General features: G+C 31.2%; 2 protein-coding genes across 2 annotated transcripts in view; one reads left to right on the forward strand and one right to left on the reverse strand.

Annotated features, from left to right (window-relative positions):
- Window positions 1–5,365, forward strand: part of LOC127712427 (DNA repair protein XRCC1-like) — a 35,375-nt gene extending 30,010 nt beyond the window's left edge. Inside the window, exons 12-15 of the mRNA XM_052218862.1 lie at window positions 30–81; window positions 1,002–1,265; window positions 1,703–1,778; window positions 3,411–5,365. Of these exons, the coding sequence (XP_052074822.1) occupies window positions 30–81; window positions 1,002–1,265; window positions 1,703–1,778; window positions 3,411–3,533 (515 nt within the window). The 3' untranslated portion in view covers window positions 3,534–5,365. The remainder of the gene's footprint in view (window positions 1–29; window positions 82–1,001; window positions 1,266–1,702; window positions 1,779–3,410) is intronic.
- A 2,563-nt stretch (window positions 5,366–7,928) lies between these two features.
- Window positions 7,929–26,656, reverse strand: part of LOC127710589 (transmembrane protein 47-like) — a 29,378-nt gene continuing 10,650 nt past the window's right edge. Inside the window, exons 3-4 of the mRNA XM_052216536.1 lie at window positions 23,542–23,691; window positions 7,929–13,585 (exon numbers count right to left, since the gene is read on the reverse strand). Of these exons, the coding sequence (XP_052072496.1) occupies window positions 13,377–13,585; window positions 23,542–23,691 (359 nt within the window). The 3' untranslated portion in view covers window positions 7,929–13,376. The remainder of the gene's footprint in view (window positions 13,586–23,541; window positions 23,692–26,656) is intronic.

A 26,656-nucleotide genomic window follows, 5' to 3' on the forward strand; every position in this document is an offset into this window, starting at 1 on the left:
ATCATACATGTATTGATTTTATTTTTTAGAAGCAATGGACATGTCAGATTCAGGAGATGACACAGAAGATGAAGTTAGGAGGTATATATCTGTTGTCATGTGACTTAAGTTAGGAGGTATATATCTGTTGTCATGTGACTTAAGTTAGGAGGTATATATCTGTTGTCATGTGACTTAAGTTAGGAGGTATATATCTGTTGTCATGTGACTTTTTACATTACACCCAAAACCATACATCTGATTACAAATTTCTTTCATGTTGCTGAATCTGGTTTAATTTTATTTAAAAGTTTTAGAAGGTGTAATGTTTTAAAATCAATATTGCTGATGAAATTCCATTAAATCTGTGTTTAAGCTATGATTGAAACAAAAGATAATAGTATTATTAATATTTGTTTCAAGCATCCATTAAAGCGAAATATGGAAATAATAATTCTATATTAGCAGCCTGTGTGGTTAAATTTGTTGTAAGAATACGGTCAAAAACAATGTTTATATATTCTTGATTAGCAAGACAATCATTCAATCTCATTTTGAGTGTGTATGCATGTAACCTTTAATTTGACCTTTAGTTAAAGATGGGTAATGCATGTGCTCAGCATATTCATTACAATGTGTACTTATATATGGATTACAATCATATTACAGTTTTAAGTGTGTCACCTGACAGTATCCATTAAAGGCAACAGCCTGAGCTCAAACAAACTTGCACAGATTCTTCTCCAGACATGAAAATTTGCACTTGCTATTTATTAATTATTGCTCTTTTTGAATTTTTGATTTCCTGTACTAAGACCTGGACTCTACTTTTTTGGCCTATAGTTTTTAATGACAACAGTCTTCACACATCATACTTGGAAGATTTAACTTTTTATTTAAAATTTCAGATTGAGGTGACAAATCATTTTACATACTAAATACATAAAATGAAGAAAAATCATGCTACATTGCTAAGGTTAAATCAATTGAGTTATTGTTGATAATGTCTGTTTTATATCTAGGGTGAAGGCAAAGATCGATAATCCAAAGGGTTCATTGAAAAAAGATGATGATGATAATGATCCTTATAATGCTTCCACAGATGAAGATGCCCCATCATCATCCAAAAAGGAATCACCCATAAAGAATGGAGCCGTGGATGATGGAAATGACTCAGGTTTTCCTGAACTACCAGACTTCTTTAGGAAGAAACATTTCCTTCTGTATGGAGATTATAATGAGAGGACAAGACGTAGTATGGTACGATATATAACTGCATATGATGGGTAAGTAAATATAACAAGACGTACTATGGTACGATATATCACAGCATATGATGGGTAAGTAAATATAACAAGACGTACTATGGTACAATATATCACAGCATATGATGGGTAAGTCAGAAATAACAAGCGAATATTTTTAGTTTAATGAGGGTGTTTTGGACTTACTTCTCTTCAAATTAGATATATCTAGTAAAGAATGTTATTAATGAAATATAAGGGGGGCCATCCAGCTATCTTATTGATTTTTGTTAAAAGCATCTTTCTACTTGTCAGTATAATAGCATATTTTCTGTTTTAGTGGCTGTTTAGGCCACAACAAAGTTCATGTTATTTGGACCCCCTCTGGGCATTTTCTGTGTGAGCATGCTCATAACTGTTAATTAGTTTCCTATTGTCAACCTTAAATTAATGTGATAACTATATATTTATAATTACAGGGAGTTAGAAGATTATATGTCTGACAAAGTTAACTTTGTAGTCACTAACTCAGAGTGGGACCAGAATTTTGATGATGTAAGTACCAGTATATAGAGAAGGGGTTGAAGGGACCAGAGAGGTCGAGGTATGTCTTTGTTTCAAAAATTCCCTCGGACAGAATTCACCTCACCTTTACTTCCTTTTATCTACCAGTGATCAAGGCAAAGTTTTTGTGGTCAAGTCCGTATCTCAGATACTGTAAGCACTAGGTCAACTAGATTTGGTGTATGGAATGATTGTAAGATGTACATGTCTGTCTCGCAGAGTTCATCTAACCTTGACTTTACTTTCATGGTTCAATGGTCAACATAATTTTTCACAGGTTAATAGGTCTATATTTCAGACACTAAAAGCAATACATGCAATAGGTCAACTACATTTGGTGTGTTGAATTATTGTAAGATGTACATGTCCATCTTACAGGGTTCATCTGACCTTGACCTCATTTTAATGAATCATTGGTCATTGTTTAGTTTTCATGGTTATGTTCTTTTCTCAGATACTATAGGTAATAGGTAAACTATATTGGATGTATGAGTTTTGAGAATCAACTTCAGTTGAAAAATGTCATGAAAAATGTCACCAAAAGACATCTAGAGCTCACATTCACTTTTCTACAACCTTCAGTTATCTACACAGTATATCAAGCTCTAAAAAAGATATTAACAGGTAAATTCAGATAGGGGGGAAGTCCATTAAAACCTGATAAAACCAAACACTCGAAAATATCAACAAACAGAACAACTGGAAAACAACTGTCATATTCCTGACTTGGTACTGGCATTTCCAAAGAAAATGGTGGGTTCACCTGGTTTTATGGCTGGCTAAACCTCCCACATGTATGAATCTTGTTTATAGTTCTGTTTTATATGGACAAAATTGTGTGAGCAACCCAAACAGACATAATTGGTTAATGTGAAAATAAGTGGGATCCAGCAGCCAAAACTATGTAAATATACATCAGAAATAAACAGCACAACTTACTTAAACAATATGTTGAAAGTCTTAAAGATAAAGGTTTTAATAAAAGCATCACAGAAACTCAGGTCAGGTAAATGCTGTCAGACAGACATATGTACACCTTACAATTTTTTGTATACACAAAATATATTTGACCTATTGCTTGTGATGATTGAAAAACAGACCAAAACAAAAAAAACTTAACATTGACCTATGAACCATGAAAATGAGGTAAAATTCAAGTGATACCTGCCAAACAGACGTATTCACCTTACAATCATTCCATACACCACATATAGGTTACCTATTGCTTATAGTACTTGGAAAAACAGACCTAAACATAAAAACTTAATAATGGTATACAAATTGAAAATAACACGACTTCATGCATCCAAATCACACCTCTCCACCCATCGACCCATAGAATTTATATTTTAAGACCATCCTGTACTATTTATCGAATTGATACAGAATATTTACCTATTAGGTCTTGATACCCATGAACTTTTTAAGAAAACCATGGCTCATTAGTTTTTTGCTCAGACACTGATGAAATGAGTCTTGTGTAGCAGCTGCAAGCTCTTGAATATATAAGTGACCTTGCGTCTTTAAAGATATAAATGAATTTAATAAAGACTGTTTAAAGATCTCCCATTAATACCTAATATATAAACAAATAATTTAATGAGACAATTTTGATGTTTGCAGGCTTTAACAGACAATCCAAGTCTGATATTTGTAAAACCAATATGGGTAGCCAAGTGTCATGACAAATCGAAGTTTGTACCGTACCAACCCTATGTTATAATTCCAGTGGATGATGATGATTAGATCAACTTGTGACTGTACCATCCCTGTATAATACATCCGGCAGACCATGGTGACACCATTATTGTTAATGTTGGAACACATATAGCTGTGTGGTAGAGTTGTTTGCATTAGAAAAGATTGACATTTGGCAGTGGAATGATTCTCTAGCTAATACTTCATAATTTCTTTGTCAGGTGATATAATATAACACTATCTCTAGCTTATATATTAATTCTTAATAACTTTGTTGGGAGATATTGATGTTCATTTTAATAGAACAGAATACAATTGTTTTGGATAATGAACAAAACTATTTTTTATAATGTTCAGCCATTTTATGGTTACAAATTGTTAAAAAATGTCTTATTAGATTGTCTGTTCACTGTATAAATCTGACAGACTAAACAGATTTTCAACTTAATACACAATTATTTATTGTTAGTTTGTTATGGCTTGGACATTTCTGTTAACATATATATAGAATTCTTGTATTGCACTCTTGTTTTACTCAATGTTGTTAATCTTCAAAAATGCCAATGTAAATTGTTGTCAGCTTTTTATACCACCATATAAGGTTGTAATCGTGTAGTTTGTTGTTGTCTTGTGTAGGCAGGGGAAGTTATGTTTTAGTAATCAAACAATATAAAGTAATGTAATATCATGAATGTACCTTACGCTAAGAAAGTTTGGCGTTGATTTTTTATGGGTTCTTACTAAAGCTGTAAGGTCAACTCAAAAAGTATTAATACCTATATAGTGTTAGTCCTGTTTGGATTCATACACAAAACAAGGTTGAGTTTTATTTTTCTTTCTTCACATTTGCTCATTTTATGACCTCGAGTTTGGAATCTAATTTGACCAATCGATCATTTCTCTCTTTTATCCTGATTCAATGTGAATGAAAAAATATTTTGTCAATTCAAACTCCATCAAACAAACAAATCTGAAATAGATGTGTGTTGTATAACTGTTCAGCCAGTCAGAAATACCATTACATTCTAAATATAAATCAATAAAATGAGATGCTGGATATATCCGTCATCGAGACGCAATCCAACAAAACATACAACCCAAAGACATCTGTGGTCTGTTGGATACATGGCTGTGCTTCAGAAGACATCAAGGAGAAATAATTTATTTCGCTGCATCATTTTCTGCACAGAAAGTGTGCACATTAAAAACACTCGAGTCAGATAATACCTTTTCCTTCCATTGAAAAGGAATCTGCATTTTAAATCATAATCACAATTTTCAAAGGCTTGTAATTGGGTGTTTTTTTGTTAGGACTCAATACAAGAGGCTTTTTCAGGGGGATACAAAGATATTTGAGCTTTCTGTTGTGTCTCCCAGTATTGGTCAATAAAAAAAAAACAGATTTTAATAATGAATTATGACATGCTTTGCTATAAATAGTAAGGACTATTAATTGAATACATACAATCTTTCTTGAATGATGATATAAATAGTGGATCTAGCCTACAAGTAAAAATGTCATTTTTTCGTTTTTTCAATTTTTTTTCTCTGTGAATTGTTGTATCACACTTTGAGAAGCATTATTTTTTTGTCTATGTATGTTAAAACACACCAATACATAATACATCTGACTTCTTTCAAACTAAAGTGCATCATATTCTTTTCAAAATTTGATGTAAAAAGATAGCTATTCATTAAATCTTAGATTTTGACTGATACTTATACAAGACCATTATAGGAAGGCAGCTAATTTAACCAATAGGAATTTAATGTATGTGTAATTATTTGAATTATTCGAAACTTATTGATGCTTTTGAAAAGTTTCTTTACATTTGTATGTTATAGATATTTTTTATATTAAATAAACTAAAAGAAATGTCTGACTTTCTTTTTATATCATTAATTAGCCATGATTAACATGTTTAAGGTTCGTTATAATATTTGGGAAAATATGGTCATATTTACACCTCACAATTAATTCTGAGTACAGACAAACCTGCAGAATTGGAAAAAGTTCAAGGTTGAAAGTTATGATGCATTTTTTGTTTCAGAAAATAAGAAAATTTCCTGAATTTTGATGTGAATTTTTATCTCACCTTGACGCAGTCAAAAAGCTAGATATAGGTATACTGTTTCCAGCACCAGCGGCATCAAAAATGTATTTGTTTGTCATTAGGTTAGTTAGTGGTAGGTCAATGATATTTGGTATGCAGTTGTATTAACATTGGCACATCTCATTTCCATGGAGATTATTTTGCCTCGCCCCCTCAGTCATGGTCTATTGACTTAAAACTTTTCCTTAATTAACATGTATTAGTTTGTGATTAGATCAGTTTATTGGGAACCACTAGTGGTAGTTCAATGATAATTGGTATGCAGTTGTATTAACATTGGCACATCTCATTTCCATGGAGATTGTTTGGCCCGGCCAACTCAGTAATGGCTTATTGAGTTGTTACGGAATATGGCAATTGTTATCAAATAGTTCGTTTCTATGTATGTTGGTGTTTGTTTTTGTTGCACTTCAGTGTTTATGTTGTTCCGTTGTTTTCCTCTTGTGGTTGATGTGTTTGCTTCGGTTTGGGTTTGTAACCCGGATTTGTTTTTGATGTGTTTCCCTCGGTTTGGGTTTGTTACCCGGATTTGTTTTCTCTCAGTTGATTTATGACTTTTGAACAGCGGTATACTACTGTTGCCTTTATTTACATGTATTTGCCTGTGATTAGGTCAATTTATTGGGAACCACTAGTGGAAGGTCAATGGTATTTGGTATGCAGTTGTTTTAGTATTGGCACATCTTATTTCTATGGAGATTGTTTGGACCTGTACCTTCAGTCATGGTTCATTGACTTTGAATATTTTGCATAATTATGATGAAGCTCAAGGAGAGAAGAAAATGTAACCCGGTAATGGACCATAAGGGATAATAAAAGAAATAGCTCATGAAGGTTATCTGGTTAAAAAAAACAAAAAATCAGATTCTACCGATTAACTTTACAATGGACCTGACATGAATGAGGAAAATAATCATGATAATTTGGTGTTTAACATCCAGTGGCAAATATTACATGGATATCAGGATATCAGGAATTCAGAACAAGAGCATGTCAATTTTCAATGTGCTGGTTCACGAAGAAGGCATTTTACATCCAGTGGCAAATATTACTTGGATGTCAGAAATTCCGGACAAGAGCATGTTATTTTCAATTTGCTAGTTCACAAGGAAGGCCTTTAAGTTGCACTTCTATAGATGTAGACAATACAATTTCCCATTGGAACTCCTTTTATGGCTAAAACTGTACAACTTTTACTATGAAGTTTCGTAAAAAATTATATCCTAGAATGGAAAATTCATATGCACTACTATTTTTTCAAAGGTCAAACAAGTGAAACTGTGAGCTACTGCTCACTGATGATAGCCCCGCCTGCCAAGGAAGTTGTTGAGTGATGAATCTGAAAACGCATCACATGGTATAGCTGACTTATTCAAACCCTGAAACCAAATTTCAGAAATCCTTATGATGTAGTTCCTGAGTAAGATGCAACGAAAAATATTCATGGGACAGACGGACGGACTGATGGACAGACATAGGTATAGCGGGGGTATAAATATAGGGCTGTGAGGCATATTTTCAACATTAATATGCACTGAACTTTCAAGAGTTTAAACTAATACTAAAATTCTGTACTACACTTCTCTCAGTTTGGGTCTTCCTCAGAATTCAATTTTTGCTGCTACAGTGTGTATTTATACTGGTCCTAAGTTATGTCTCTAAGAGATGAAACAAAGAGATGATAGCAGGGAACCAGTAGGTAAACAAAACAAAATATCTATGAATATTATATATCTCCCCAAAAGAGGCCATGGTTTGTGAAACCCCTGTATTTATAAAATGCACCACACAACCTTGTCACATTATTCTTACTCTAGGCTGACCAGTCTTTACTCTTACTCCTAAATGATGGTTTCTTGGTGGTGAAGCAGCAAAAGCCAATTTTGAAATCTTTGGTTTGATCTGGCTAGGTGCATAAATGTAGAGTGAATTACAATACACTGCAGTTAACACTGCACAAATAGATCATAAAAGCTTACAAATAGATCATAAAAGTATTAATACCTATATATTGTTAGTCCTATTTGGATTAATACACAGAAACAAGGTGGACTTTTATTTTTCTTTCTTCCCATTTGCTCATTGTATTACCTCTAGTTTGGAATCTAATTCGACAAATAGATCATTTCTCTCTTTTATCCTGATTAATGCTGACTTTTCCATTCATGCTATGATCTTTCCCCTGTTCAAATATACTCTTTTATGTGGGGGTTTATGAGTCAGCATTAATATCCCTAATGTGCCACTTTAGTTTAAGCAGAAAATACTAAATCTACCAATGAATTAGCAATGGTGAACTTGGGCATCACATGACATTAAATTAAAATAATACAGCAATAACACTTTATTACATTTGTTTCTTTCTAAATAAAAAACAATAACAAAATCCACCAACATTGGTATACTAGTCCATAAACATGACTACACCAAAACTGACTCAAATCATAAACTACTTCAAACATTTACATATGTCTGGTTAACATGAAACTTCACAAACATCACATCAAACAAATATGTGGTAAACTGGTCTAAAGTCTGAAATTTAAAATTAAATGAAAATTGATTATTTCTTTTTTATTTGACTGCTTTAATGATCAAATAGAGACTCTAAAGAGCCTGTGTCACTAACCTTGATGTGCATCTTCAACAATGGACACTCTCCAACATTATAGATTAGAAAGAAATAGATGACAAAACTCTCTTTATTGTTGATCTCGTATTGCTGATAATTTTTTTCAGTTTAAATTCTTTAGTTTTGGCCACATACATAAAAAAGGGTAAAAAAATCATCATTTAAGGGCAATCACTCCTAAAAATAAATCTTTAAAAAAATACTAAAGATTTCAGCAAAATTTGACTTATATTTATCTTTTGTCTTGCTGATCACTTTTGTTATATATATATATTCATGATTACTCTAAATATCAGCACAACAATGTTAAATCTTGCCGGGATTCGAACTATATATCTTTTATAGTTTTCAAGATAATAGGTAAAAAACACAAATAATTAGTAAAAATCTTCTTTAAAAACAAGAACTACAATAAGGACTGGACTGACGAGTTCAGATCTTGACTTATATGAGTACCTTGCTGATCATTTCTGCTGTTCAAAGTGTCTGTTTATCTGTTATAGTTTTCAAGATAATAGGCAAAAAAACGATGATGAGGAAATACAATGGACGACGGACACCAAGTGATGAGAAAAGCTCACTTGGCCCTATAGTTGAGCTAAAAAGGAATATGATTACGTTGTACTTTTTACATAAATAATTGCCTATAAATAATGCTATATATGCTGTATATTAAAAATATTTTTAATAAAGTGTAAATGAATACTTGATGATATAAAATACAAATAAAATTATAAATAAAAGCCCCAACCTTGTAAGCAATGAAAAAATATATATTTCTTTTGATACAATACAATCAAGAATAATCAAATTTAATAAATAGAAAATTAACTGTGCATGTGGGCTGTGTCTTAAGATATTCAAATTCTGATGTGCTGGTTATACATATATAATAAACAGCTGCATGAAGAGTGCATGATACATCCTTATTATGAAATTGTTGCGAGAATAAAATGGGATACTTTATCATGAGCAAATAAAATTGGTTCTGTAGAAAGACATGCCTGAGGATACCATTTTTTAAATCAAATGGTTAGTTATGTTCACCGATTCCATCAATTATGCCAATTTTCCAAAGAATCATTCCAATCAAACTCACGTTATGGTACAATAAACGGCTGCGCCATGACGCATGATACGCCCGTCCCATTTTCGAAGAATAAAGTTCAATAACTTCTCAATGTCATATCAGAAATTTATGAAACACTAAAGGGAGGTTATCTTAATAGATATAAATCAGTCACCATAGTTTAATCAAAACTGCCCAAAGCACTTTAAAGATAATGTCAGAAAACTAGAAAACACCCCTTTTTTATGAATAAAATTCCATAACTCAGAAATTCAAAATCGAAAATATCTAAAAATCGAATGGGAGCGAAAGACAACAGATATAAACAATTTACCAAAGTTTCATGAGAACTCCTGAAAGCATTTTTGAGCTATTGTGCGAAAAATGGAAAATCCCCCCTTTTTTAATGAAGAAAACCTCATAACTTGGAAACGTAAAATCTAAAATTTATAAAAATCTACAGGGAGCTCATGTCAAAAGATATAAACCAAAATTTCTTGCAAATTGGTGAAAGTATTTTTGAGTTATTGTTCGAAAACTGGAAAATCCCCCTTTTTTTAATGAATAAAACCCCATAACTAGGAAATGTAAAATCCAAAATTTATAAAAAACGAAAGGGAGCTCACATCAATAGATATGAATAATTCACCAAAGTTTCATGCAAATTGGTTAAATCGTTTTTGAGTTAATGTCCGACATGTTGACGACAGACAGATGGACAGACAGACGGACAACGGTATACCATGATACCTCCTGTAAACGGGCGTATAATAAGTGAAAAATTTACTATAATCTGACAATCAAAGTCACTGTTAACAGATGGATGGAAGGACATTGGTATACATACAATACGTCCTGTCTTAGATGGCCGTATATAAATAGAGACAAAAGGTTGTGGATGTAAACAGCTGAAGTTCGCCCTACAGCCTTAAACAATGAGTAAAACTCATACGGTAAGCTATAAAAGGTCCTAAGGTAGCTAAATTATAACTTACAGTAAATGAACTAGATACTTAATATTAAGTGGAAACAATCATCTCCCTCAGAAATTTATACATTTCTTCAGAAATTAATCTACTCTTAAATATTTTGTGATATTAGATGACAGTTCAAACCTCAAATAATAGGGTGATGCCTTAAAACCTAGCATGTTTAAATTCATATCTTATTTCTGTGTTCTCATCCTCACTATGCATGTAATATTCTGTTTTAAGGTGATTTTGGTAGGAAATTAAGAGATATTCCATTATAGAACTTTGATTCAACATCAAATTTCCTTAGTTGATATCATGAGAAAATTATTTAGTCTGTGACATTATTTACTTTCTGTGACCGGAGCAAGTTTTAAAAACCTACTGTTTTCCTTAATGAAAAGTTCATGTATAAATTTAGTTAATTGATTTCCAACATAAAGCAAACAAAAAAAAGACAGTTGTCTATAAAACAAGTTTTAAGTAAAAGGGACTATCAAAATATTTATCAAAATCTCTTTATTGATGTAAAATAAGTTTAAGGAATATATTGTCATTTAAAAAAAACTTGAACAAAGTCCAAAGATTTACATGCATACAAGTAATTAGTATGGAGGAAAATACCTACGAAACTTGGAATGGTTTAATTATAAAATTTTTCATTATAAACCTAATAAACCGGGACTGAACTGACTTAAGAGACCACTTCTAAAATGTATAAGCTTCTTATTATGGCATCAATGCCTATCTATACCCATATACTAAGGAAGTTATATCCTCTATACAAGATTTAAAACTAAAAAGATTAAATCAACCCTAGTCTGGTTTCAGTAAATAATACTAAATATAACATTCTCCGACCATTGCCATTGTATATAAACAGTTATATATTATGCAATCATTTATGGAATGTGTCAACATGAACTAAATCTTACAAATACATCACAGTAATTCTTATCACAACATGGAAGATCATTATCACAACACAGATGACTCTATTTACATAGGTATTGTAAAAAATCTTTTCAGAAATCAAATGTAAGTTTTCATCCCAATCAAATACAAAACAACAATGTTTCCTCTGTACTTATACTAACAAATGTACAACAAACAATGTAACAGAACAACAATTAATGTAAAATAACAAAAAACAATGTAATGTAACAACAAACAAGGGGCCCTGGGCTCCCAGACTAGACAATGATTGGAGTGGACCTTGTAAAAAGTCTATGCATTAACACCCCCACCCTCTAAAAAACAAAACAAATCCACCTCTGACAAACAATGGAACATGTACAACAAACAATGTAACAATTAACACAGATATATATATGTTCTTGACCATATGAGTATTTGACCATACATGTATGGTCATGACCCTATGCGTATATAATCATACAGTCCAACCATACACGTATGGTCCAGGTAATTAATACTATGAATGTTGAACAGTAATTGCATAAGGTATAACCCTTCAAGATTTCATAAATTAAGATTTAGACTCAGATAATAACTTGGTAATCATTGTAACATGATTAATAAAATAAGATGAATGATAGCACAGTCACAAGTTTTAAAATTTTTTCGTAGAAGTATTTTTGCATGGTCATTATTAATTAGTCTTTACGAAACACAATATGTCAACTCAGAAAATAACTAAAAGAACTGTAAAGCAATAAGTTAATTGGAGCATTGAACCCTCCTTTTTTTCTTTATTTTGGTGTTTCAATTTGTTTTTTTGTAAACTAAAATTTCTTAAACATTTCAAATTATTTTTAGTTATCAAATTTGTTTATGCTCCTCTTTATACAATTACAGTAGTTTATAGTGCTGTCCCTCTATTCTTATGTAGAAACCACTGTTATTGTAAGATCGCATGAATAAGAGTATGATATATTCGAACACATCAGTGAAGTGAAAATAAGTTGAAATTAGAAGATTTTTAAGAAAATCTAACCTAAACGCTGGGGAATAAGAAAAAAAAATGTCCAAAACAAATATAAAGGATTTCATTTAATAACTTGTGACAATGAGCTGTGTCTCTTAAGGAAGTTTGAATTAATTCAATAAATACCTATTTGGTCTAAATACTCATATGGTCCACCCTGTTAATATCCAAATGAGTATAAATTCATATTGTCAGACCATATGTTTACGGTCCAAATACTCATATGGTCCAGAACATATATAATTACTTGACAACTCATTCTAACATGTAGGAGTATTTAAATCAGATCTATTAATACCATAATCTCTGGGTATCAAAACAACTGTGTAAGAATGTTACCATGTATGGATGACCTCTCTGAGGGAAAGGTAACTCCAGTCTGATAAGGAATTACACATTGTGTTTCCTTATGTCATCCTATGGTTGATTTACCACTTTACACTGGTAACAAATACACTAAAAATTTAGTTAAAAATAAACCATTCCTTTGATTTGATAATACAGTCAACAAGTTAACAGGTATAACAATGGCAAGAAAAATACTATAACACAACACTACATCAGACAGTTTACAGCATACATGTATATAATGTACATTTTCATATTGCACTTGTATATGGTATTATAAATGTGACTACACCATTGTGTAAACTTTTAAACAAAGGTTAAATATTTTTAAAAGAGAGTAAATCATCAATTGACATTTTAAAAAGTGTATTTCACAATCATTACTGACTCATTAAACACATCACTTATCTTTTCTGATTGGAAATTCTAAATTGTGAAAATACATCCAATATTCTTGTCAATTTGAAATATGATAACATTATACACTGGACTAAAGCAGAATTATTGAGTACAGGTTCTGTAATAATTTTTATTGTTTCTCAGTTTTATTTCTATTTTTCTAGTATTACTAACATCAAAAGGGCAAATGTTCATATTAATATATTATTTATCTTCTATGTTAACATTTCTGTTATAACCCAATTAAATCTAAGCCTAACAATGTCTTAGATCTCCCTACAAAGGTGGGGCATAAAAATTAGAGAATAATGTCAAAAAAGAAACAGATTCTGCATGAAATCTACTACTTTAAAACATGAGATCATTTATACACAGAAATTATGCATTGCAGTTACTGTTTAAAAACAATGTCAAATATCAGATGAAAACGACTTTCTCGAAATTTCTTTTGTTTCTGATGGAATGAAGAAAAACACAGATGCTGCTGCTGAGAAGATAAATGCTCCCCAACCAAAACCATAAGTCCAGTCAAAGTCCCAACGTCTCACATCCTCATGTACCATTATCTCCTCCTTAAACTTCACAGGGTATATTATCAGGGCCAATATGTCTGACAAAGCTGAAAAATATCAAAATACATATAACGGGGATATAATTAAGGCTAATATGTCTGACAAAGCTGGAAAATACCAAAATACTTGACAGTATAGATAATCAGGGGCAATATGTTCAACAGAGCTGAAAAATATCAAAATACATAAAAGGGGAGATAATTAGGGCTTACAAATATGTCTGACAAAGCTGAAAATATCAAAATACTTCACAGGGTAGATACGCAGGGATAATACGTCTGAAAGAGCTGAAAAATATCAAATTACTTGACAGGGTAGATAATCAGAGCCAATATGTCCGACAGAGCTGAAAAATGTAAAAATACAAAAAAGGAGAGATAATCAGGGCTAATGTGTCTGACAAAGCTAAAAAATATCAAAATACTTAACAGAGTAGATAATCAGGGCTAATATGTCCGAAAGAGCTGAAAAATACCAAAATACTTGACAGGGAAGATAATCAGGGCTAATATGTCCAACAGAGCTGAAAAATATCAAAACCTTTACAGGGTAGATAATCAGGGCTTTACATAGCGATATTCAAACATGTGTTATGAATAATGGTTGGATATCTGATGTCTTTAAAAACACCAGGGGTATACGCCAAGGATGTCCTTTATCTGCATTATTATTTGTTTTATCTGTGGAAATCATGGCTTCAAGATTAAGAAGCAATACTGATTTTAAAGGTATCAGAATCAAATTAGATTGCAAAAATCATAGTATAAAAATTTCGCAACTAGCAGATGATACTACTTTATTTTGTTGTTCTAAATATGATGTTCAAGTTGCTATGAACGAAATTGAAATTTTTGGTTCTTATTCAGGATTGAAATTAAACAGAAATAAAACAGAGGGGTTATGGGTAGGAAAGCTTAAATCATGTAAAGACAAAATTGAGGGAATCAACTGGAGCAATGGACCAGTTAAAACTCTTGGTATATACTTTGGGCATTGTAGAGAGGAATGTGAAAAACTAAATTGGGAAAATAAAATTGAAAAGATGAATAAATTATTTTGTGCTTGGCAAAAAAGAAATCTTACTATTTTTGGAAAAATTTTGATTATCAAAACACTAATTGTGCCCATTTTTACTTTTGTGGGATCTGCCTGCATAGTTCCAGAGAAATATTTAAAAGAAATAGAAATAAAATGCTTCGCTGGGCGCAGCTTGATACGACCGCAGAGGTCGAACCCTGAACAGTTGGGGCAAGTATGGACACAACATTCAAGCTTGATACAGCTCTGAATTTGGATTGTGATTAAATATTTGACACAGCATAGGTTTCTGACACAGAAAGAATGTGGTCTAAGAACTTCAATTTTTTTAATTTACCTATTCAGCATATCAAAGAACCCCAAGAATTCAATTTTTGATGAAATCAAACAAAGTTTAATTTTGGACCCTTTTGACCTCAATGTGGACAAAGTTGATAACTGGGCCCAAAAATCAAAAATCTAAATACATGGTTAGATTCAGCATATCAAAGAACCCCATATATTCAATTTTTGTTGAAATCAAACAAAGTTTAATTTTGGACCCCGATTTGGACCATCTTGAAACTGGGCCCATAATCAAGAATCTAAATACACGGTTAGATTCGGCATATCAAAGAACCCCAATAATTCAATTTTTGTTAAAATCAAACTAAGTTTAATTTTGGACCCTTTTGACCTTAATGTAGACCAATTTAAAAACGGGGCCCAAAATCCAAAAACTTAATACACGGTTAGATTCAGCATATTAAAGAACCCCAAGAATTCAAGAATAAAACCCCATTGAAATTGATCAAGAAATAAGCAATTTATACGAAGTATCTTCTTTTGCACAATACTGTGCAATTGAATATTTCTTGCTATTGTGCAATACTGTACAATTGACAATTTCTAGCTATTGCGCAATATTGTGCTATTGGATATTTCTTGCTATTGCGCAATACTGTGCAATTGAAGATTTCTTGCTATTGCGCAATACTGTGCAATTGAAGATTTCTTGCAATTGTGCAATACTGTGCAATTGAAAATTTCTTGCTATTGCACAATACTTATTATATAATAATTTACACATCCTGTTTGGTGTGTAACTCCTACCATATCATTATTATTTGCTTTTAAATATTAATCAGAAATAACCAACTTAAAATGGAAAATTTTAAAAGAAAAAAAAAAGGAAAAAAAGAAAAAAAAAGAAAAAAAAAAAATCCCCCCCCCAAATTTTTTGAACTCCCTTATGATTCATCACCCCCAAACTCAATCCCAGCCTTCCCTTTGTGGTATGGTACCTTGCAGTACAATTTCAGAGAGATCCATACACTTGAACACAAGTTATTGTCTGGAAACTAGAAAAATGCTTATTTTTGGCCCCTTTTTGGCCCCCAATTCCTAAACGTTTCAGGCAATTACCCCCAAACTCAATTCCAGCTTTCCCTTTGTGATATGGAACCTTGTAGTACAATTTCAGAAATATCCAAACACTTACACACAAGTTATTGTCATGAAACTAGAAAAATGCTTGTTTTTTGCCCCTTTTTTGGCCCCTAATTCCTAAAATTTTGAGGCAATTACCCCCAAAATCAATTACAGCCTTCCCTTTGTGATATGGAACCTTGTGGTACAATGTCAGAGAGATCCATACACTTACACACAAGTTATTGTCTGGAATTACAAAAATGCTTATTTTTGGCCCCTTTTTGGCCCCTAATTCCTTAACTGTTGGTACCATAACCCCCAAAATCAATCCCAACCTTCCTTTCGTGGTATTGAACCTTATGGTAAAATTTCATGGAGATCCATTCACTTAAACTAAAGTTAGAGTGCGAAAACCAATGTGTCTTCGGACGACGCCGGACGACGACGACGACGACGACGACGACGCCAACGTCATACCAATATACGACCAAAAAATTTTCAATTTTTGCGGTCGTATAAAAAGTTGTTTTAAATTTGTTTGGGATAATAAACCAGATAAAGTAAAAAGAAATTCAATTATTGGTCCCTAAAAAAAGGGGGGATTGGATATGATAGATATAAGGAGTTATTTCACTGCTTTAAAAGCTATGTGGGTAAAAAGACTAGTAAATGATTGTGAAGGAGGTTGGAAAATTATAACTCAGCACTTTTTTTTTATAATTTTGGGTCAAACTGGTTAGTGTTTCAAACAAACAGTGGGGATAAGCCAGACGAAAGCATTGAACACATCCCAGATTTTTATAAAGATATCATTAAATGTTGGAAATTAACTGGTGGAGGTCTAACAAAAAAAACCGAAACATTTACAGATATAAGAAAACAAATATTATGGAACAATAAATTTATTTAATTTGAAAATAAAACTATATTTTAAAAAAATTGGATTAAAAGTGATCTTATTTATGTAAATGATATCATAGATGAAAAAGGCTGTATTTCTCAAGACATAATTTTAAATAAACTAAAAAATAAATCAAACTGGATAGCTGGTATTAATTTAGTAAAGAAATCAATACCAAAAGACTGGGCAGCAATTTTAAAATCGGAAAATTCTGTAAAAAGTATTGTTAATATAAAAAGAAACCAATTTATATTGGAAGGTTTACCTATAAAATTAGAATCACTATCAAATGAATTTTTATATAAGTCTCTGATAAATAAAAAATTTGAACCAGCTATCGGACCAAAAAAATGGCTGCGTATATTTGATATAGATGATGTGTTATATCAAAACAATCTATATAAATTTTTATTCAGATAAGGAAAATTAATTAAGAATTTTTAGATGGAAATAACTACAACATATTCTACCTACAAAGAAACTTTTATGCAGGTGGAAAATTATAAACAATAGTTCTTGTAATTTTTGTACACAAGAAGAGGATTATGATCACTACTTTATACTGTGTTCGTATTTAAAACTTTTTTGGAATAAAATAAATGAAGTTTTAAAGAACAGTAAAATAACTTTTAAGATAAAACTAAGACACTTGGTATTTGGATATAAATTTTTTGACGAAGAATATTTTGACTTTAAACTATTTTTTAACGATTGTTGGCTTTTCAATTTACAAAGCCTATTACATATCTGATCAAAAGACAAAAAATGTCAATGTTTTCTTAATTTTTCTCAATGAGTTCAATAGAAGAGTATGTTTGAAAATTAAAAGTAATATTTTAGCAACTATTAGAAAACATATGAATAGTCATATTAAGTGATATTATTTAATATATATTTGATGTACAAATGTAATATGTATTTTACAACTAATCACTACCCTGAGTGATTAGTGGATTGTAACAGGGAACATCAGGAGGAGCTTGGACTCCTGAAGGATATTGTAACAAGCCAATATTTGAAATAAATATTTAATTATGTTGTTAAAAAAAAAAAGATAATCAGGGCTAATATGTCTGACAGAGCTGAAAAATACCAAAATACTTGACAGGGAAGATAATCAGGGCTAATATGTCCAACAGAGCTGAAAAATATCAAAACCTTTTCAGGGTAGATAATCAGGGCTTTATATAGCGATATTCAAACATGTGTTATGAATATTGGTTGCATATCTGATGTCTTTAAAAACACCAGGGGTATACGCCAAGGATGTCCTTTATCTGCATTATTATTTGTTTTATCTGTGGAAATTATGGCTTCAAGATTAAGAAGCAATACTGATTTTAAAGGTATCAGAATCAAATTAGATTGCAAAAATCATAGTATAAAAATTTCGCAACTAGCAGATGATACTACTTTATTTTGTTGTTCTAAATATGATGTTCAAGTTGCTATGAACGAAATTGAAATTTTTGGTTCTTATTCAGGATTGAAATTAAACAGAAATAAAACAGAGGGGTTATGGGTAGGAAAGCTTAAATCATGTAAAGACAAAATTGAGGGAATCAACTGGAGCAATGGACCAGTTAAAACTCTTGGTATATACTTTGGGCATTGTAGAGAGGAATGTGAAAAACTAAATTGAGAAAATAAAATTGAAAAGATGAATAAATTATTTTGTGCTTGGCAAAAAAGAAATCTTACTATTTTTGGAAAAATTTTGATTATCAAAACACTAATTGTGCCCATTTTTACTTTTGTGGGATCTGCCTGCATAGTTCCAGAGAAATATTTAAAAGAAATAGAAAAAAGTTGTTTTAAATTTGTTTGGGATAATAAACCAGATAAAGTAAAAAGAAATTCAATTATTGACTCTATAAAAAGGGGGGAATGGATATGATAGATATAAGGAGTTATTTTACTGCTTGAAAAGCTATGTGGGTAAAAAGACTAGTAAATGATTGTGAAGGAGGTTGGAAAATTATACCTCAGCGCTTTTTTTTTTATAATTTTGGGTCAAACTGGTTAGTGTTTCAAACAAACAGTGGGGATAAGCCAGACGAAAGCATTGAACACATCCCAGATTTTTATAAAGATATCATTAAATGTTGGAAATTAACTGGTGGAGGTCTAACAAAAAAACCAGAAACATTTACAGATATAAGAAAACAAATATTATGGAACAATAAATTTATTTAATTTGAAAATAAAGCTATATTTTAAAAAAATTGGATTAAAAGCGATCTTATTTATGTAAATGATATCATAGATGAAAAAGGCTGTATTTCTCAAGACATAATTTTAAATAAACTAAAAAATAAATCAAACTGGATAGCTGGTATTAATTTAGTAAAGAAATCAATACCAAAAGACTGGGCAGTAATTTTAAAATCGGAAAATTCTGTAAAAAGTATTGTTAATATAAAAAGAAACCAATTTATATTGGAAGGTTTACCTATAAAATTAGAATCACTATCAAATAAACTTTTATATAAGTCTCTGATAAATAAAAAATTTGAACCAGCTATCGGACCAAAAAAATGGCTGCGTATATTTGATATAGATGATGTGTTATATCAAAACAATTTATATAAAGTTTTATTCAGATATTTAAAAGAAAATAAACTTAGAATTTTTAGATGAAAATTACTACAACATATTCTACCTACAAAGAAACTTTTATGCAGGTGGAAAATTATAAACAATAGTTCTTGTAATTTTTGTACACAAGAAGAGGATTATGATCACTACTTTATACTGTGTCCGTATTTAAAACTTTTTTGGAATAAAATAAATGAAGTTTTAAAGAACAGTAAAATAACTTTTAAGATAAAACTAAGACACTTGGTATTTGGATATAAAACTTTTGACGAAGAATATTTTGACTTTAACTACTTTTTAACGATTGTTGGCTTTTCAATTTACAAAGCCTATTACATATCTGATCAAAAGACAAAAAATGTCAATGTTTTCTTAATTTTTCTCAATGAGTTCAATAGAAGAGTATGTTTGAAAATTAAAAGTAATATTTTAGCAACTATTAGAAAACATATGAATAGTCATATTAAGTGATATTATTTAATATATATTTGATGTACAAATGTAATATGTATTTTACAACTAATCACTACCCTGAGTGATTAGTGGATTGTAACAGGGAACATCAGGAGGAGCTTGGACTCCTGAAGGATATTGTAACAAGCCAATATTTGAAAAAAATATTTAATTATGTTGTTAAAAAAAGAAAGATAATCAGGGCTAATATGTCCGACAGAGCTGAAAAATACCAAATTACTTGACAGGGAAGATAATCAGGGCTAATTTGTCCGACAGAGCTGAAAAATACCAAAATACTTGACAGGGTAGATAATCAGAGCTAATATGTCCGACAGAGCTGAAAATTATCGAAAACTTTACAGGGTAGATAATCAGGGCTAATATGTCCGACAGAGCTGAAAAATATCAAAAAACTTGACAGGGAAGATAATCAGGACTGCTATGTCTGACAGCTGGAATATCTATACTATTTACAAGAACTATATTTGGCATAAAAAATATCATCAAATGACATTTTTTTTTCTTCCATTTAACTTTATAGGTTATATACCCGCTGCATTTGTTTGCACCTGTAAATGTCCTAAGTCAGGAGTCTGATGTTCAGTGGTTGTCGTTTATTGATGTGGTTCATAAGTGTTTCTCGTTTCTCGTTTTTTAAATAGATTAGACCATTGGTTTTCCCGTTTGAATGGTTTTACACTAGTAATTATTGGGCCCTTTATAGCTTACTGTTCGGTGTGAGCCAAGGCTCCGTGTTGAAGACTGTACTTTGACCTATAATGGTTTACTTTTATAAATTTTGACTTGGATGGAGAGTTGTCTCATTGGCACTCATACCACATCTTCTTATATCTATATATAAACAGAGTTAATAAAATATCACTGTACTAAAGTACCATTTACAAGGAGTAAATATATACAAAGGCTGCTCAAAAAAATTTGCGGACAAGTAAATATGTCATTTTGTTTTTCTTCGTTGACATATTTGTTTGTTTTTATAGTGATTAAGATTATAACACAATGATGACTGCTGTACCCCTATTTTTGATATTTTTACCTATTATGTCTGTTTGTTATGTTCACACATTGTTGTCAATATAACAGAATTTTATGCGACTGTCATACAAGTGAGAGGTTTAGCTAGCTTTAAAACCAGGTTTAATCCAACATTTTCTACATAGCTGTACCAAGTCAGGAATATGACAGTTGTTTTCTATTTGTTTGATGTGTTTGAGCTTTTGATTTTGACATTTGAAAATCTTAGTCTTTCCGTTTTGAATTTTCCTTGGAGTTTGGTATTTTTGTTTATTACTTTTTACCTGAAATTCATACTTTTCAATCAAGGTTATTATTACTTTTAAATCCTTTTAGGTTATAACTATCTAATTTCTTATTCAAATAATTTGCATATATATACTATAACTGCCCAACTAGTTCATTTATCAAAATAAGATATGAGCTCATATCTTACCATGCCTAATAAATCAAATAAATAGCTTAATTTTTTTCCTTGTATAATACCAGTTACTTTCAATCATTAAAAAATCATGGTTTTTTGTTCAGCTGTTTGGAACAAATTTAAAGGTGTCACCAATCATCAGAAAATTGTTTAGTTTACCTCAAACTTTACCATTGTTTACCAAATTATTAGGAATGGTGAATTCAGGGATAGTATAAGTTTTTACTTTTTTAACTTTTGTGTTGCAGGGTTAGGGGATTCATAATAAGTTAAATACAAATCATTTGTTTTTATATGTCTCACTGGACTCAAGTATGGTTTCAGAAATCCTAATGAAACTTTTACACAATTGGTATTAAACAACCTGTTGATTTTTATGATTTTTGTCTTGCCTGCAACAAAAGTCACGGTCTCAGAAAGCAAGACATAGGGATTGCTTTTCCGACGACGGCTCCGGCAACAGCGTCAACAATTGTTAAGTTTTCTGCTTAAGTTACTTTGATAGGATCTACTTGTGATAGATCAATGATATTTTGTATGAAGTCGCATTACTATCAGTATATATCAGTTTGACGACTATTTTGTGGCCCTGCCCCTAGGACATGGTCCAGTGACTTTGAATTAATTAGCAATTTTCAATGTTAAGTTTTTCTTCTTAAGTTATATTGAAAGGAACTGCTTACAATAAACAATGATATTTTCTATAAAGTAACATTACTGTCTGTACATCTCAGTTGGTCGACCATTTTCAGGAACATAAAGGGACATAACTGAATAACAGTAAAAGTGACACTACCCAAATTTGTACTTGATCTGTGTTTGGTGGTAATAAGCATTGTGAATAAGTTTCATAACATTTGGTTGAGGCTAACTTAAGTCATGTAAGTTAGAGAACAGAAACGAAAAATTCAGCAATTTTTCCATTTGTAAAGGGGCATAACTATAGAACTGTTAAAGTGACACCACCAAAATTCAAATTTGATCTGTATTTAGTGGTAATAAGCAATGTGTATAAGTTTCATAAAATTTGGTAAAGGCAAACTAAAATTAGAGAACGGAAATGTAAAATTCAGCAATTCTTCCATTTGTAAAGGGGTATAACTCTAGAACGGTGACAGTGAAGCCACCAAAATTCAAAATTGATCTGTGTTTTGAGGTAATAAGCATTGTGTATAAGTTTCATAACATTTGGTTGAGGCAAACTAAAGTCAGAGAACAGAAACCAACTTTGGGACGTACGTACAGACGGACAGACAAGGGTAAAACTTAATGTCCCCTCCGCTGCGGCAGCGGCATAAAAAATAATAATTACTTTACTCACTGCAAGGCATATATATATACTTGAGTGTCTACATTTGGAATATTGCTCAAGTTTAAATGACAATAGTTAATCATCAAAAAGTAAGCAGATCCCCAGGTCATCATTCTCATAGTCGGGTTTGGAGTGAATCAAGCAAGGTATACATAAATTGGAGTGCCAAATGTGAAAATTCCTTATTCATTATGTCCCATAACTCTCGACCAGGAAACATGAACATTCTGAAATTTTTATTCATAAAAATTTAATACAGTTTGAAGTCAACTGGTACTTTCCTTTAGCAGTTGTTGCAATTTAAAGCATATGGTAATCATGGTAAGTATCATGCACACTTCACCCAGACAAGCTCTCAAACAAAGAACGATCAATCTTTTCACAAGCAAACAAAGCTTATACATGAAATTTAAGTGAAAATTTTCACATTAATTTCAAGTGAATTGAGATTCCCATGAATCTCTAGTGAAATTTTTCAATTCAATTGTCACATGAAAAAACTTTTAAAAAAGAAGGTTTTTTTATAATTGATTTTCATTTAAATTTGAAATTTAAGATGTTATTTGAAATACTTTATTTTGAAAATTCACATGAAAAAAATTCATTCGATTTTCACATAAAATTCATGCTTGTTTTACACGTTACATGAGATTCACTTGAAACTCGCGAGAAATCAGTTCATGTGAGTTTCACGTTTTATCTTCTTTGAGGTGTGAGATTCATGTTAATCTTAATTCACATGAAATTTATGTGAGTGAAATTTCCCTGTGTAGGACATGCTTGACGCTTACTTTAAAAATAAATGATTGCTTCCTTCTGTTACACTTACCTACACAGGCCATGATCACTCCTGCAGACAAATACCACAGACGATTATTGTAAGGAATGACAACTTTCAATCCCAGAATTCCACACACTGTTCCAGCGAAAGTCAGAATAACTGATATGAGTACGAATGCTGCAGATACTTTTATCCATTCTGTAATAAAGTAAATTCAACTAACTACCAGTATATACAAGCCAAAGACAAAATGGCTCTAAATATTAAAGTACAAATGCTGCAGATACTTTAATTATTTTTCTCATGCAGCAAAAATCCTGCAATCTGACTGGTTAATTACCCGGGTGTAAATAACACCCCACACTTGTTTGAGCTTTTGATTTTGCCATTTGATTAGGGACTTTCCTTTTTGAATTTTCCTCGGAGTTCAGTATTTTTGTGATTTTACTTTTCACCCGGGGATAAATAAAATTTTGCCAAAATTCCAAAAAATTAAAATTTTGCCAAAATTAAGAGAGAGAGAGAAAAAAAAATAAATGCAAATTAAAAAAAAAAAAAATTTGGGGGCAAAAAATAAAAAAAAACCATAAAAAATTTAAAAAAAAAACCCACAAAATTATAAAAACACAAACAACTTCCAAATTTCTCGAAAATTAAGAAAAATAAAAATAAAATATTTGACAATGCCTAAGGGTGTATGAATTTTCCACACCGGTGTAAAATTCTGATAATCAGAATATATGAAAATCAGGTAATTACATCATGTATATACACATCAATATATTTTTCTTAGTATAGGTATAGAACCCCCGATTTGGCCCTGGTCATGAAGAACATATAAGAAAATAGTACGTATTTCACACAAAATAGTACCTACGTATAGCTGTATCATTCAAAATATGTAAAAGTTTGGGTATGAAATAAAAGCTTAAGGATATTCACATGATATTACTGTTGAATCCTTTGTTGAATGTTGATTTTGAATAATAACAAAGATGTATAAAATCAAAATTGAAGAGAACATTTTTCCTGTCTCTCAGATCAGAAGTACTAGTTTTTGTACTTTCTGACTTGCGCTCTGCAATTAAAGGTTTGTTGAATTTTTCAGCACAAGCTAGGCAATAGGGATTGTTTTGTTTTGACTTGAAATGACTGTCACTTTATTCAAACTTAAGACAAAACTGCTACAAATGCCTAAAATGGGTGAATTACACATGTATATAAACATGATAAAGCAATGAAGCCATGAATTAGTGGTTTGATACAGGTATTGCCATGACTACTGAAACAAATGAGAAATTCAAATTTTGCTACATTTTATGATAGTAATCATGTATTTTGCTGAACAATTCCATTGGTGTCAAATTACAGCCCTCCAATTGCTAAAATATGGTTTTTCAAGTTTTTTTGGTCAAACATCATGCAAACAGTTGAGACCTCACTTGAAGCTTCAATAATAAATAATAATAAATACAATATTTATACAGCGCATTATATAATAACAACAATTACTCTAAGCGCTTCACATTTGAAAATAAATAAAATACAAAAATACATAAAACATAAATTACAAAGCACCAACTTACAAGAATCAAACAAGCATATAAAAATTAATAAAATACTAAAAATGAAAAATGCATGTACCCTAAAATATACAAAAAAACAGTCTAAAACTAATGCAGTCAATTAAAAGTATATAAAATCTACAAGAAATCCTTAAAAGCAGTCCGAAATAAGTGAGTCTTCAATCTTAGCATTGTTTTGGATTGAAATCAATGAGACATGTTTTTTTTTACTATTCATAGTCAAAAGGTAGCTCTTGTTAAAATTATTTGGTGATTTGTCAAGGTTGTTTTTTGTTTCTAAGAAATAGAACACAGAATGAAATTAAGTAAAGCATAAGTCAATACCAGAAGTTTGATTCTGTTATAAGTAGAAATAAGAAGATGTGGTATGAGTTCCAATGAGACAACTCTCCATTCAAGTCACAATGTGTAAAAAGTTAACAATTATAGGTCAAAGTACGGCCTTCAACACGGAGCCTTGGCTCACACCGAACAGCAAGCTATAAAGGGCCCCAAAAAAAGACTAGTGTTAAATAAGGGTCATAATTTGGTGAAAAATTGTTCAAATGGAAAAAAACGCAAACTTGATCTATAATATCTCACATGATGATTTCACAAATAATTCATGCAAGCCATTGATTTATTGGAAACATGGCCCAGATCATCATCCTGTGAAAACGATAACAAATCTATGCCTTGCATGAATTATTTCGATTCCATAGGTAACAGAACAAATACAGTAATTTAACAAGAGTGTACACGCTGAAATTTCTCGCCTACTTTACTACCATTGATTTTATGTTGATAGCCCTAAATATAAAGTTTTACTACAAGTAACACATTGACTTATCATGATCCAAGAAAATGAGGTCAAAGTTAGATAAACCAAGCCAGAAATACATGTACACCTTACAATCATTCCATACATTGAATATAGTTGACCTATTGCTTATAGTATACAAGAAACAGAACAAACCATGAAAACTTTATATTGACCAATGAACCATGAATATGAGGTCAAGGTCAGATGAACCCTGCCAGACAGACATGTACACTTTACAATCATTCAATGGATCAAATATAGTTGATGTATCAGATATAGTATCTAAGAAACAAATAACCAGGAACGCTTATCATTGACCAATGAACCATAAAAATGAGGTCAGGGTCAGACGATACATGCCAGATAGACAAATAAACATTACAATCATTCCATACACAAAACATAGTTGACCTATTGCTTATGGTTTAAGAAAAACAAACAAAAACACAAAAACTTTACATTGAGCAATGAACCATGAAATTGAGGCCAAGGTTAAGTAAAACCTGCCAGACTGACATGTTCATCATAAAATATTTCCATACACCAAATATAGCTGACCTATTACATACAGTATCAGAAAAATAGACCAAAACACAAAAACTTAACTTTAACCACTGAAACATGAAAATGAGGTCAAGGTCAGATGACAACTGCCAGTTGGACATGTACACCTTACAATTATTCCATACACCAAATATAGTAGACCTATTGCTTATAGTATCTGAGATATGGACTTGACCACGAAAACTTAACCTTGTTCACTGATCCATGAAAT

Source organism: Mytilus californianus, unplaced genomic scaffold (assembly GCF_021869535.1).
Source record: "Mytilus californianus isolate M0D057914Y unplaced genomic scaffold, xbMytCali1.0.p SCAF_8, whole genome shotgun sequence".
Taxonomy (NCBI): domain Eukaryota; kingdom Metazoa; phylum Mollusca; class Bivalvia; order Mytilida; family Mytilidae; genus Mytilus; species Mytilus californianus.